The sequence below is a fragment of the Hesperophylax consimilis genome, chromosome 15 (genome assembly GCF_061612785.1).
Source record: "Hesperophylax consimilis isolate HC1 chromosome 15, BYU_Hcon_1.0, whole genome shotgun sequence".
NCBI classification, from domain to species: Eukaryota; Metazoa; Arthropoda; class Insecta; order Trichoptera; family Limnephilidae; genus Hesperophylax; species Hesperophylax consimilis.
In genome coordinates, this window is record NC_142850.1 from 33,546,942 (window position 1) to 33,561,822 (window position 14,881).

General features: G+C 35.5%; 1 protein-coding gene across 1 annotated transcript; it reads left to right on the forward strand.

The window, feature by feature from the left end:
* The first annotated feature begins 194 nt into the window (after positions 1–194).
* Srp54k (signal recognition particle 54k) lies at positions 195–10,269 on the forward strand. The gene is made up of 7 exons (XM_089640486.1): positions 195–420; positions 506–682; positions 2,589–2,818; positions 5,087–5,237; positions 8,206–8,354; positions 8,545–8,803; positions 9,784–10,269. Exons 1-7 carry the CDS (start codon positions 343–345, stop codon positions 10,252–10,254), a joined length of 1,515 nt encoding a protein of 504 aa, XP_089496612.1. The 5' UTR covers positions 195–342; the 3' UTR covers positions 10,255–10,269.
* Positions 10,270–14,881: the final 4,612 nt, after the last annotated feature.

Consider the following 14,881-nt stretch of genomic DNA (forward strand, 5'->3'; position numbering starts at 1 on the left):
GTTCTTATTCAAATTTTGATAAAAGGCACAAGGACATTGGAGAATTGGAGAGGCCTGAAAAAATAGTAATCATTATCGTCATCCCTTTGACTACATTGTTTGCATGGATGTATGGGAACTCTTATTAAAGGGTACTTACGCCCACATACTCCATTATTAGTAATGACAATGAAAGTACTATGGCAATATTTTCCTTTAGCTGCCAACTTCAGAATATTGACGTGTTGGCCATTCGAAGTTAAAGTGACAGATGAGGTTTTTAATAATTGGGGCACATTGGTTTTTGAATAAATATATTAGGAGTTTAATTTTATAATAAAACGTTGAATACAAACAGCCAAAATGGTTTTAGCAGATCTAGGGCGTAAAATTACGTCCGCGCTTCAGTCGCTAAGCAAAGCGACTATTATAAATGAAGAGGTTCGTGTCTGCTCTTAATTTCATAAACGCATATGCTCATCTCCCGAACAATTAATCAACCTACTAATGTGATGTTTGATTGCAGGTTTTAAGTTCCATGCTGAAAGAGATATGCGCTGCATTATTAGAAGCCGATGTAAATATTCGTTTAGTCAAGAAATTGAGGGAAAATGTCAGAGCTGTTATTGACTTCGAGGAGATGGCTGGAGGATTGAACAAGAGGCGAATGATTCAGTCGGCTGTATTCAAAGAGCTGGTCAAGGTACAATACAAATTCTTACTTTTTCGTTAAGTTTTATACTATACTTTTGATGCTATCAAGTTTATTTGTTATTTAATAATATGTGCAGCGAACCTAGATAAATATCATGGGAAAGGTTACGAATTCAAAATTACTGACTTTTTTGTACGAAGTGACATTTGCTAGTTTCGTTTCAATCTAAATTCGCATAAATGACTTAATTAACCCAAACTAAGAACCATAGTTTCTGCCTGTAAATAATTGTTGAAACAAAGTTTAATTACCTCTATGTATTGATGTATCGAGGTATTTATAATGATAATAATATTTGGATGATTTGTATAGCGCCGTTTTTGTGCATAATCACCACTAAGGTGCTGTACAAATATATAATACATTTCTACAATGATCTATGTTATTACCAGAGATGTGCAAAATGGGTACCCAAAACCATTTGAAATGCAAAATGGAAATGGGTCAAAACTTTTCCATTTGAAAATGCAAAATTCAAAATGGTTTTTAGAAAAGCATTTCAAATGCAAAATACCTATTTTCAAAATGCATTGAAAATGCAAAATGGTTTCTCAGGTCAAACAATTAAAATAATTATAGAATTTAACAAAAAATTTTCATTTAATCAATGTTGCCAACGTAAAAACATAGAAACTACTATCTAACATTTAATATTACAGCGTCATGTCCCCATGTTCCGTATTTTTTGTAATGGTATCACTCTTACCAGGGCTCCTACCAGGGAGCAACTTGACAAATGTAAATTATCTCTCATAGCGAGGTTGAGGACCGATTGATATTTGGAGCTTATGAAAAAAAGATGAGTGGAGATAGTAGGAAGAATGTTGCAAAAAAGCATTTAAAATGGAAAATGCATTGAGAAAAGCATTTAACATGCAAAATGCAAAATGGTTTTTAGAAAAGCATTTAAAATGCAAAATGGAAAATACCTATTTTGCATTTCCATTTTAAATGGATTTATTTGAAATAAAGCACATCTCTGGTCATTACTGACTATACCCACATTACGCCACTAGAAATATCACAAAAATGAATACTAAATATAATGTTGCACAAAGATATTACCTACTCCTCCTTGCAATTATTCCAAGAAGCCGAACTCTATATGTAGGGTTGTGCTGTGTGGACGACGGACGTTCACCATGTGGAGCGAAGAAAATCACTTGAACTAATCAGTTCATATTAAAAAGAGCCTGCAAATAACAGGATTTGCGTCTCATTCGTCTACACGTGGATCAACATGAACAGCAACAAGTTTCGCATCGATATATGTACCGTCACAATTTGTATTGCGTTATATGTTGCATTGCATGTTGCATTGCACACGTCTGGACGCGTATTTACTTACTAAAAGATCAGTTTAAGCAAAAATACTAATTTTGCCATATTTGATATTACTTCATAACATTATATTAATTATCATACCTTACAATACATTGCACAGAAGCAATACAACGCATTACCTAGTAATCTAAAACATCCGGCAACGGACAAAAAAACATTGGCAAATGCTCTTAAAAGCTATTTCCTCAGCAGTTTTATTAATGACTGACGCATTCTTTCTTTGGAACTCCAAAATAACTTCTGCATTTATTTATTTTAATGTATTTATGTTGTCTTGTCTTTTTTCTAATGTTGTCTTTCCCGAAATGAGTTTTGTAAACTCACTGGGAATAATACAGTATAAATTTGTTATCATTTTGCAATGTATTATCGTATAATATATAAAAAAAAATACAATTAATTGTAGTTCGGAACACATTAACGTCATCACCTTTATGAAAAATAATATTGAAAATTGGAGGAATCACTTACGCCGAGACAGCCATCTTTACCATTATCTAGTATTGTAATAATACTCCTTAGTAAAACAAGTATTATTTTTGTATTACAGCTAGTAGATCCAGGAGTAAAACCGTACCAGCCGGTGAAGGGGAAACCCAACATCATCATGTTTGTGGGTCTGCAGGGGTCGGGGAAGACCACCACCTGCACCAAGCTGGCCTACCACTACCTGAAGAAGAACTGGAAGTCCTGTCTGGTGTGTGCCGATACCTTCAGGGCGGGAGCCTACGATCAAATCAAACAGAACGCCACCAAGGCCAGGATACCCTTCTATGGAAGGTTAGGATACTTATTTACGAGGTCTTATAGTAAGGTGATGATACATAACGCAATGAAATATTAATACAATAATGCACAATGTTGTCAAATCAAAGCATAGTGAAATCTCGATCGATCATTCCTTTAATAATTTATCATTTGTTTCTTCCAGTCCCGAATTAATTACATACAGTTCTTTTACGCATTGTTTTTACTACATATATTACTCGATCGATCGTTTTTAAAAACATGAACACATTTCATAGCTAAATGCTTGGTTTCGATTGACGGTACTCGCAAACAACGAGAGGAATATTCGAAATTGTTGAAGTCAGTCATTAGTTGTCATTAGACAATCAAACACAGTGGTGCGCGCATGCGATCTCTTTACTCTATGGAAAATCTTTGAAAACTAGAAAGACACATTGACATTAACGGGTGAGTCTTACCACGGTGGTAAAGGGTCGAAAAAGAGGATCTCTGCGTTGGTTTGTGTAAAATTACATGATAACTTGTTTCATTTGTTTAAAAGGGACGTAGATGCAGCAATGGGCATGAAAAAAATAATATTTTATTGTTTATAGACAACTGTGCAGTTCACCAAAGTGATATGACATTTGTATGAATGTACCTTTTTCTATATTCCCGCATGTTTTTTCTATGTTCATTGTTTTTTTAAATAGGCCCCTTTAAAAACGATGGATGGAGGTTTCACTGTATATTTGAATTACTAAAGTGTACATGAGTATAATAAGGTACTTACTTCTGGCAGTCATACAATTGTTGTAAAAGCCTAATAGCCTGTGATGACATTCCATTTCTGGCAGAATAAAGTGCAAATCCTTGCATTCTGACAGCATAGAGTGCTAATCCTTATATTCTGACAGCATAGAATTCAAATCCTAACATTCTGACAGCATGGAGTGCAAATCCTTACATTATGATTTAAATCTCTGCTTCTTTTTGTTTTGCAATTGCTTGTTGGAAAGCATATTAGGGAGCATATAAACAGAATCAAAAAAACACCAGACGAATCACGAATTATGGGAAAAGAACGAAGCAACTGCAAACGGTGCGAAACGCCACTTGACCTATTTATATGCAGCATTAGATAGTAGATTACATTATTCGACCAACTATAATACAGCTAGAAGTGCCTTCCAACCTAATTTGTATCAAAACCCATTTAGCCCAATAGCCCAGTGCTATGTCTCACTTACATCTTAGATCTCCATTCCATTTGAATTTCGTAAACACAGTTTTGTATTCGAAATTTAAGCCTAGATTGGGAAAATATTTGGATCACGGAACACCCCCACAAGGCATTTATTGTGTTCTTCTTTGTTCTATGTATAATATTAATGTGTATTTGTAGATTGGTTTCAAGTTGTGTCAACCTTTTGGTGCATTGCAATGCCAATTTGCTATGCCAAAAGTGTTAATTTTCTCAGTTTTCACATATTTTATTGTTTGTTACACATCATCTGTGTAATATTGCAGTTAGTGATAGGTAAATTCCCTTTATTTTTGTTTATGCGGGAATATGCTGGAATTTTCATCTATATGGTGAAATCCCCATGAGATTGTCTCCTACAAAAAATTTCGTGTTAATTACAATGCGTCATATCAATTAGAGCAAGGCTGCCCAACCCCAGGCTCGCGGGCCACAATGTGGCCCGCGAACGAATTATAAGTGGCCCGCATGAACCATTTTCGAAAACCCGCCAATCCGCCAATTTTGAAAAAGTGTCGCGGGCCCGCGGTAAAACAAACAATGCAGCTTGCGCGCGGTCACCAGTGTTGCCAACGAAGGCGATTTATCGCTATTTAGGCTACTCAGAACGAGAATCTGAACTTACTTTTTAAACAAAAATACACCGGTTTTTGATATAATATTTTTTGCGTCCGAAATGGAATCTTGTAGCCACCCCCCCCCCAATGGAATTCGAAAAATTGTTGTGGGGAATCACATATGATGTATTTGCGCAGCAGTACTGCAGCCATTCGAATTATGAATTGTGTCTAATGACATCACAAGACACGGTTTTACCCAAGTTCATTTTGAAAGCTCATAACTTCGTCATTTTCGGAGATATCGGAAAACTAATTTTAATACGTTAAATATAATACATTTTCATAAAAAAAAGACAACCTTATTCATGATAACCTTTTTAGTAAAAAAAGAAATTCCTTTAGAAAAGATTTACATTTCGGGTGTGTATCACTAATTTACAGTAATTTTTCATTGTCTTTCTGGTTATAAACTGAATGTAATGTTGTGATAATTAGCTACACAGAAGTGGACCCGGTAGTGATAGCGCAGGAGGGTGTGGAGATCTTCAGGAAGGAGGGCTTTGAGTTCATCATCGTGGACACCAGCGGGCGACACAAGCAGGAGGAGTCCCTCTTCGAGGAGATGTTGGCGGTTGCCAATGCCATTGTGAGTTCATTCATTCACGTATTTTATTCTTTATTTTTTCCCAATAATTTTACTATATAACCTGCCTTTTTGTGGGTAATACAATAAAATAAGAATAGAAGTACATATTCTTTTAATAAAATAATTGGAAATGTGCATGTAAGAGACATTCACAACTTAGTGATAGCATTTGTTAGATTTATAATTTTCAACCCTGTATTATACATTTTTCTAAATACATACTACTTCATTTTCATCAAATGAACTTTTATTTTGTTAGTTTCATTTAAAAAATTAAAGTTACCACTTTTTGTTCAAATTTATGTTCCCTGGTTAGTTTTACGCATGACAGCTGTTTCGCCCGTGAGCTAGGAGTCTAATAATGAAGGCTAAAAATACTATTAACACATTGTCGTTGGGACACGGCATTTGCCTTTTTTCGCGGACTATCGGTCAACTGCGGGACAAGGCAAATGCCGTTTTTGTCGACTGTCGGTTTTTGGCGGGAAATGGCATTATACGGGTTTGTTATCAGCGTGAAATAAAACGCCTTGAAGGGTAATTTGCTACCTGGATGCTAGGCGACAGTCTGTCCACATTATTTGAGATGCCTTGTCTGGATTGGCCAGTGTGCCGCTTGTAAAGGCGTCGTCAGAAATCTAGAGCTTTTATGCGATCTCAATCTCCAGTTTAGTTTGAGTCATTTCACGTATTGGACTATTTTTCATACCGCTCGCACTGTTTTCTTTACTGTTTGGTATTTTATTATTTGAATATGTTAGCATTGTATAGGACTTTATCCCCAAAAAAATGTCTTTACAAGCCAATGATAGTGACGATGAAGTGTACTTATAGTGTGCACTTATAGTGTGTGATGGATTATCAACATATGAAGTGTACTGATTCCTTGAAAGAATAAATACTATGATTTATAAGTGGAATGGGCTCTTCAATTAGGCGAGGCAACTGCAAAAGACTCTTTTTTGACAAGAAGCAATTAAACTTATGAGTTATTGAGTGTTCACCTTCGGCCTTAGGCGACACTGTTCAATATTTACGCGATCAGATTTCACACATCCAGCGGTTGTAAAATTGCGGGCATGGCAAATATATATTATTATTTATCATATAACTATATGATATGAATAAACATAATATCTTTTACATGGAATTTTCAAATATTGAATATTGAATGCTATTTACTGAATTAATATCAGGTTTTTATATTCAGCTTTGAAATGTGGTGAAATTATGATGTAATCAAAGCTATTATAATTTGTTTTTGATGATCAAATGTCATATATGATTTCTTTGAAAATTTCAATCGAAAAAATTATTTGGTTTAGAAATTGTGTCAATTTTAAGTAAGCGATATATTTTTGCGCTAATCGCGAAAAACACCCGCTATAGGCTAGAGTCTATTGTTTGAAGCGCCCAACTACAATGTGTTAAGTAATATCCTAATAAAAATACCAGAATGCATTTGTTTGGATAAGCGAATTATGAGATATCTGTAAAAAATATGTTATCCAAGCTCCAAACCTCTCTGGTTAATAGCTTTACGAATTAGGCCCAGTATATCAGTTGATTTAAAATTAGGCTTGGTTGGAATGTCGAGCTTAGCCTGGCTTGGAACATAATTTGTATATAGGTCGGAAGCCTAGATATCAGTACTATTACATGTGTTGTCTTTGTTTTTAATGAAGGAATGTAATTGAATGTTAATTTTTCTATGTAAAATCAAATTACTATCTACGTGAGTGGTACGTCTATGCTCTCTACTGCCATCGGAGATCGAGAGCATTCGAAATGTTTTAGGCGGGCTAATTTACGTGTTGATTTTTTTATATAGTTCCCCATTTCAATCAGCATGGTGCTATATGCGAGGATACTAATTTTAAATAGTATTGGTTTAGCTGGAGTCAATGCAGTATTCATGAAATTATGACAAAAACCACTGAAAACACTCCTGGCATTGAAAAGTTCCCATACTATTTGTCTATTTTAGATTGATTATCAATTAATAACGTCAACATCCCTAATCGCCTGATGAATATAACAGTCCACAAAATTATGCAAGTTACATATATGTCAGTGAGATGGAAGTACGTAATTAATTACGTAAACATCATATTTGACATTTGTACTGGTAGTGTTTCTGTGTCTAAGAAGGGAACTGTTCAGCGGCTTGTCAAGGCTTAACCGCCACTTAAGGCCGATTTAGGGGGTATTTCACTATCTCTGATTATGTTCTGACTAAGCACTAATCCGATGATTAGTCATTTTTTCGTTTTCACTGTATCTGAATAACGCTAACGCTCGGGTTAAAGTTCGATTTGACTAATCAGTGCTCGAACCTCACGTTAGGCGCTATTCCTCGAATCAAATATGGCGTCAAAAGATTCCGAGTTTGACAGCGGAGAAGTGAGTCGAATTTTGTTGCGAATTTTTTATGGATACCGAGGTTTTTGATTTACAGAAGCAGGTGAAAGGGCGGCGATGCGAAGGCCGCGAGTTTTAAGAGCTCGAATGAATTTGAATGCTTGTATGATCCATCCTGAATTATTTGATTGTGTTCAAAATAAGAAACAATGTATTAATTCGACACGAATCTATCTAAACATGACAGGCGTGGCAGTAGATGGGGTAACTGCAAACATTTTGCGATGTTGCCAGACTATTTCGAGTGTTATCTATCCGGAAGCTCGGCAACAATGGTGAAACGGTCGCCGTTGAATAACGAAGTTATTCTGATCTTTAAAGCCAGCCAACGGCTAGCTAGTCAGATATTTAGCCCGACATAGTGAAATACCCCCTTAGCCTGCTTAAATTTGATCGAGGAACGTCGCGCATTGCGCAGATACGGGCTGACTGCTATACCGGGCCTTGGACATCTTTTCTGATCTGATAAACAGAGAGTCATATAATTATTATCATTCATTATTTCAAACCAATCTAAAAGGTAAATGTTTTTTTTTTTAATTTCCAGAAACCTGATAACATAATATTTGTGATGGATGCCACCATCGGGCAGGCTTGCGAGGCCCAAGCTAAGGCCTTCAAAGACAAAGTAGACATTGGGTCTGTTATTATTACTAAGTTGGATGGACACGCCAAGGGAGGAGGTGCGCTGTCAGCGTAAGTATTCTCTTTTCTACCTTTTTATAACATCATAGACGTGACAATTGGCAGAATTTCACGTGGTGAGAGTAACCAGAATGTAATGGACGGAAAATTCTGTCTCCATTTTTTTTAACCTAACCCAACCTCCTTTACGCACGAATAATGTGTTTCTGATTCTTATCTAAATTCTTCGATTTTCTTCTAGTGTTGCTGCTACAAAGAGTCCAATCATCTTCATAGGAACTGGTGAACACATAGACGACCTAGAGCCTTTCAAAACCAAACCCTTCATTAGCAAACTCCTAGGGATGGGAGACATCGAAGGGCTGATAGACAAAGTTAATGAACTCAAATTAGATGATAATGAACTCCTGGAAAAAATCAAACACGGACAATTCACGCTAAGAGACATGTACGAACAGTTCCAAAACATCATGAAAATGGGACCATTCTCGCAAATAATGGTTTGTACATCATGCATTTCAACATTATCCCAATGAACACGGCATATCAAATATGACCGGTTGGTGGCTGAGTTGACATCGCGTTTGGGTCCCACCCAGGCGTAGTGTGTTCAATTCCTCGGCTGGCTAAGTCCTCCATCACAACACAAGCAAAATTTTCCATTTAGTGTAGTGGTAGTAGGAGGTTTTCAAATATTGTCAGGTTATCCGTAACCTGGGAATGTTTGTTTTTCTTTTAAATAAAATAAAAAAATAACTAAAAAACTCCACACAGGAGACCCTGAGGAAAATAATTTCCTCAGGGTCTATGTCATCTATGGAGATGCTGTGTGGAGGGTATTTTTGAGGAGAGGAAGGAAACACAGAGGCCGGAAAATCTTTCCACAGCTGAGTTATTGAACTCAAAAACGAGTCGTTCGCATGTGACAAATGTCAACCGTGTACATATGATAGGCGCACTGACTATGCACTGGTGCAATGACGTTAGTTCCTCGGAGCATCTTCCATTGTTATAATGGTAGAACAAGGACAGCATACCTACCTGACGCCTGTGCTCTAAAGATTGCAATCCGTTTGTCGAGATACCTACAGAGTCAACCATTGAAGACATCCGAATGGAAGATACCCTCAGTGTTGCCCTGCCCAGAATTATTATTCGTAACTGATATGGCTTTATTTTGTCATGTTTAGTGACCAGTTATGAATTGCCAGGTACTTAATTCCCAATCTTCGTCCTCCAAAATAAGACACGCCATTTGTCCACTGACTCTGGGCAATTGGAACTCTTGTGTGGTATATCGCATGATTTAATAAGAAACCTTGAGTTCCTCTGTATTCTTCCAATACATACCTAAATAATGTTGTTTAAAAATGCACTTTTGTATATTGTTTCAAGTTTCATTGACTTTCTTTGCAATTATAAATCCTGCTGTAAAAAAGTGAAATTGAAGAACATGCTAAAGCGTCATTTTTTATTTTAGGGTATGATTCCTGGTTTCTCCCAAGACTTGACCTCAAAAGGCAGCGAACAGGAATCTATGGCGAGGTTAAAACGTCTCATGACAATGATGGACTCCATGAACGACGCAGAACTGGACAACAGAGACGGCGCCAAACTCTTCTCCAAACAGAATGGGCGAGTCATCCGAGTGGCGCAGGGCTCCGGAGTCACGGAGAAAGAAGTCAAAGACCTGATCTCCCAATACACCAAGTTTGCCGCGGTGGTTAAACGGATGGGTGGTATTAAAGGTCTGTTTAAAGGAGGTGACGCAGCCAAGAATGTCAATCAGACCCAAATGGCCAAGCTCAACCAGCAGATGGCTAAGATGATGGATCCCAGAGTTCTGCACCAGATGGGCGGAGTGTCTGGACTTCAGAATATGATGAGACAGCTGCAGCAGGGGGCTGGGGGCCTTGGGGGGGGCTTGTCCAGCTTAATGGGTGGAAAGTAACATTTGTATTTGATAATTTGTAATATTAAAGTGATTGGTTATTGATTCGGTTTTTATTCCATTTCTACTTTACTCCATTTTGGAATTGTTTCTCAGAATTTGAACAATTTCATCAAATTTAAACTTTCATTTTCAGATTCTGTGAAAGTCCTATACAAGTTCTGTTATTATATCATTATAGGTTAGTCGCTTGACAGAACTGAAATAATAACAGAACTTGAAAAAATCTTTCACAGAACTTAAAAATTAACTTTGAAATTTGAAGAATTGTTCAAATTCTCTGAAACAACCCGTCCTTAGTACCCTTACCCGTTCTCATAAGTGAATTACTTACAAAGTGAATTACTAACAAATTAATTACTTACAAAGTGAACATTAGTCAATTACTTACAAGCAAAGTATTAGTCCTAAACATTTTTACAGATCCATAGGGCATAATGATAACACTAGTTTTGCAATTAATTTTAAAACTAAACATAGCAATACTCCTATAACACAAGTAAGCATAAAATGCATGTAATGTATGAGTTGAAATTATGTTTTTTTCAGCCATCAAACTGCCATTACCAAAATAAAAAAGTGGTCAATTACAAAATTTCAGTAACACCAACGCAACTGAGCGCAATTTTCCATAAGGGGTAGGTAAATTTATAGTGAACACATCTATCTGTTTGAATTAAGTTTACATATTTAATCACATCGAATTACATCAAATTTATATCCATACAGTTTTTGCAGGTCAAAAATTTTATTTACAAATTTGATGAAAAGATACACAATATTGATTTATACATTCTAGCATGTAAATAAATCACGTGTGTAATCAACTACATACCTAATTCAAAGTTTTACTTTGAAAAAATTTTAATTTGCACAAATACTTGGTTAAAATTTATGACAAAGTCGATTAAATAACGATGATGTGAAATTAAATGGAGGAATCTTTAGCAAAGTCTTCCGCTAAGGATAATTTATTAGTATTCTTAGCATTTTCTCAGTTGTGATGCGGGCAAACGACCATACTTATATCTGTTATAATAATTAATTACGTTAAATTAAAAAAAGACGAAAAATGCCAGCAGAGATTTCAACATTGGAGGGGACCCACCCTTTCCCGACGGCTGTGTGAGGAAACTGATTGTTTAACCTCCTTAGCCGCACACGTCAGGACTCTAATTTTTTTTGTAAAAAGAAGCTACATTTATTTTAAAACGAATCTAGACCCTCCAATGTCCCTGCATGCATGATTGTTAGTACGAAATAATGTATGCATACTTACATTAATAGTAACACAAAATAAGAACACATATGAAATGTGTTCGCCTGGTGGTTTGGCATCTAAAATTAAATAATAAATAAGGAACACAAATTTTATAAGTGGAAGTACAAGTTGTCTTTATAATGTTTATAAGTTGACTATCACTTCGATCTCTATGCCATGTTTTTACTTTTGTTTAAAATATATTCATTTCCCTTTAAAAAAAAATATTATAAAATATTAAATGAAACGTATTAGGGACAATAATTTGATGAAATTTTGATTCTGTTAATATTATTGTCTTATGAACTACGGAAATAGTTGTTAGTTTTCAGAATAATAATAATTAATTACGTTAAATTAAAAAAAGACGAAAAATGCCAGCAGAGATTTCAACATTGGAGGGGACCCACCCTTTCCCGACGGCTGTGTGAGGAAACTGATTGTTTAACCTCCTTAGCCGCACACGTCAGGACTCTAATTTTTTTTGTAAAAAGAAGCTACATTTATTTTAAAACGAATCTAGACCCTCCAATGTCCCTGCATGCATGATTGTTAGTACGAAATAATGTATGCATACTTACATTAATAGTAACACAAAATAAGAACACATATGAAATGTGTTCGCCTGGTGGTTTGGCATCTAAAATTAAATAATAAATAAGGAGCACAAATTTTATAAGTGGAAGTATGATTGAAACATAAAAATATACAAGCCGCGTATCGAGGGCAGTGTACCCCACTATCACGGGGCGGTCCCGGCAAGAATGAGCGTGGCAAGCGGCCTGGCCACAACGATCCCAAGCACCCGCGTCCCTTAGCCAGTTTTCCGAGAGTACCCTCGAAGAAATGTAAATGGGGGGAGGGGGGGGGGGAGATACTCCCAAAGACCCTAGGGAATGAAGTGAGCCTCAGGTCACCGGAGGCAGGACGGAAGGGGACCGGGCTCGCGCAAACATTCCCCAGGCCCGCTCATGATGCCGGGGGAGGCACCCGTGGTTCGTGGGACAGCCGCCCCGGATTAATGTCACCTTACTGGATGCAGGAACAGGGTCTATCCGCCCCCGTGGTGGGGAAATGAACAATACAGTACGATAGAGTTCAGTTCGACAACCTATTCATAAACCAATTTGTTAGTAACAAATAAAAAGGCAAATAACAAACGTAGAAAATAAGTTGTGATCAACAACAAATTGACCGTTCATAATAGAAAAAAAGAAGGGAAAAAAGGATTAACATAGTATTAAAGAGCTAAAACACAAAAAGAAACAGTATTATCATTATCAACGCGTTCCTAATAAATAAATAAGGCCCAAATTCAAAAGTAAAAGGAAGAATGTGCATAAAAAAAAAAAAAAAAAAAAAAAACATTGTAAAGAATTGGCAAAAACGGTGTAAAAAGCCAGTATACACAATAAATGAATAAGAAATAATAAAACAAACAAATAAAATAATAAATGCATTGCGATCATGCCATAAGACAAAGAAAGTAAAACCAATGAGTATATAAAAATAAAAATAAAACATAAAGCAATCGCGCATAAACAATATTAAATTTGTTATAAGAGGAGTAACCGTGGAGTGACAGGAACAATACGCTTGGCACCTGAAACAAAGATGATTTTAATCTAAATCAGCAACTCTAAGTTGATAAAATTAACTACAAAAAGTAAAGCAGTCATATACAAATAAGTTTATTTAAATAAATTCATAGGGGAGGGGGGATTCTTTCTATAACAAACGTGAGGTGAGACGTGTTCTATGAACCCTTCTGCATCAGACATAAGAAACCCCGTTTGGCTTCAGTAATTATTTTTGTGCACCTCTTTCAAAGCATTCACTGATTTTTTTTATTGATGAATTCTCCTGATATTCTCTAGAAATTTTGAAAAGCTTCCGTTAGGGGAAAATGCAACATAAATTCTGAGTTGTTATGCTGCAGATAGTTTACAAAGAAGCTGCTCTGAGTAAACTCAAGTATGCTAGTGTTTTTCCATTTTGAACTAGGCAAAATGTTGATTGACAATCAACCTCATTTTGAAAAATCATCGGAAACTGCTGTCAGACCATTGATGAACTTGTGAAATTCAGCAATGAAGTTCCTGTTCGTGAATTTTATTCAAAGATTTGAGAAGGTTTCTTCAATAATTGTAGAAGAAATGCCCTGAATCGTGGCAAACTGATGAATTGTTCTTCCACTTTACCAGCACTACGCAGAGTTTTCTGTAGTTTAAGGTACAGCTTAACAACAATGCTTCAAACTACCTGTTCATTTATTATTGACTCATTCTACAGTTGGTTGTTCTGCTGATACTGATGTGTAATAAATACCCCATTTCTTTCAAGCTTTGAGACTAAAGTTTCAGTGCCGGCAACCCGGGCGTTTATTTAAGGTTGGTTCTGTACAGATGTTTTTTTTTTCATTACCCTCCTCACTAGACAGAGTCTGTTCTGAGGCTGGTAATTAACAATTTATATATAAACCGAATGTTTAGTAAAAAATAGTAAAATAAAAATAATAAGAAAAAATAGTAGTAAAAAAATGAGTAATATAAAAATAAGTGTAGTACTTACTTTATGTGTTGAAAAATTATGTATAAAAATATGAAATGAGTATTTCGTATTATAATTAATTGTAAAATTTTGTAATTTTGTTAGAATTTGTGTGCAGTATGGTTTGTAAAATGCATTAGATGTTTAGAATATTTCTAATATCTGTTCTTTGTTTTACCATCAACCAGTTTACAAATCTTTTGAACACCCAATTCAAATTATTTGGTAAGACGTAGATTTTAGTTTGGGTTAGGAACATGTTGAATATGTGAGGAGCCAGGTAAGATTCATGTCTTTTGAGAGAGACTGACTTTTGAAGTTGACTTGTGAAATCTAATTTTTTTCGTTTCTGAAATTTTTTTATTTATTATTTTTATGGGTTCTACGAATTTTAGGATTTGAACTCTTTCAGATTTACCTACTACGATTTTATAATTTGTTTTATAATAAAAAAATGTTTTTAATGTGTGTATATTATTTTTTGTATAGAAAACAGATTGAATAATAAAATTATAGACGCAACAGTGCTTCCCTTTTTAATTATTCATTTAATTTCAGTATTATGTGTCAGAATAATTTTAATATTCAATAGAAACTTTTCTTTGTTACTACTAGAATATCATTTTCAAAATTAAGTTTCATGATTTTTTCAATAAGGACGCGTGTTGCATCCGAAACTGCTTACGAATCACAGCTTTAGATGAACATGAAAATGATTGTAAATAATTTGAACGAGACAAAATGAATTGGTGTTGATCGTAGGATGATCAATCACTTAGCACTCACTGTAGGAGCTCACACCACAATCACAAAATA

What these genes read in the sequence shown, in the direction of transcription:
- Srp54k (XM_089640486.1), top strand. Translation starts at nt 343, where the DNA reads ATGGTTTTAGCAGATCTAGGGCGTAAAATTACGTCCGCGCTTCAGTCG. An exon ending in CGACTATTATAAATGAAGAG is followed by an intron (nt 421 to 505) that starts GTTCGTGTCTGC and finishes GTTTGATTGCAG; the next exon opens with GTTTTAAGTTCCATGCTGAA. An exon ending in GACCATTCTCGCAAATAATG is followed by an intron (nt 8,804 to 9,783) that starts GTTTGTACATCA and finishes TTTTTATTTTAG; the next exon opens with GGTATGATTCCTGGTTTCTC.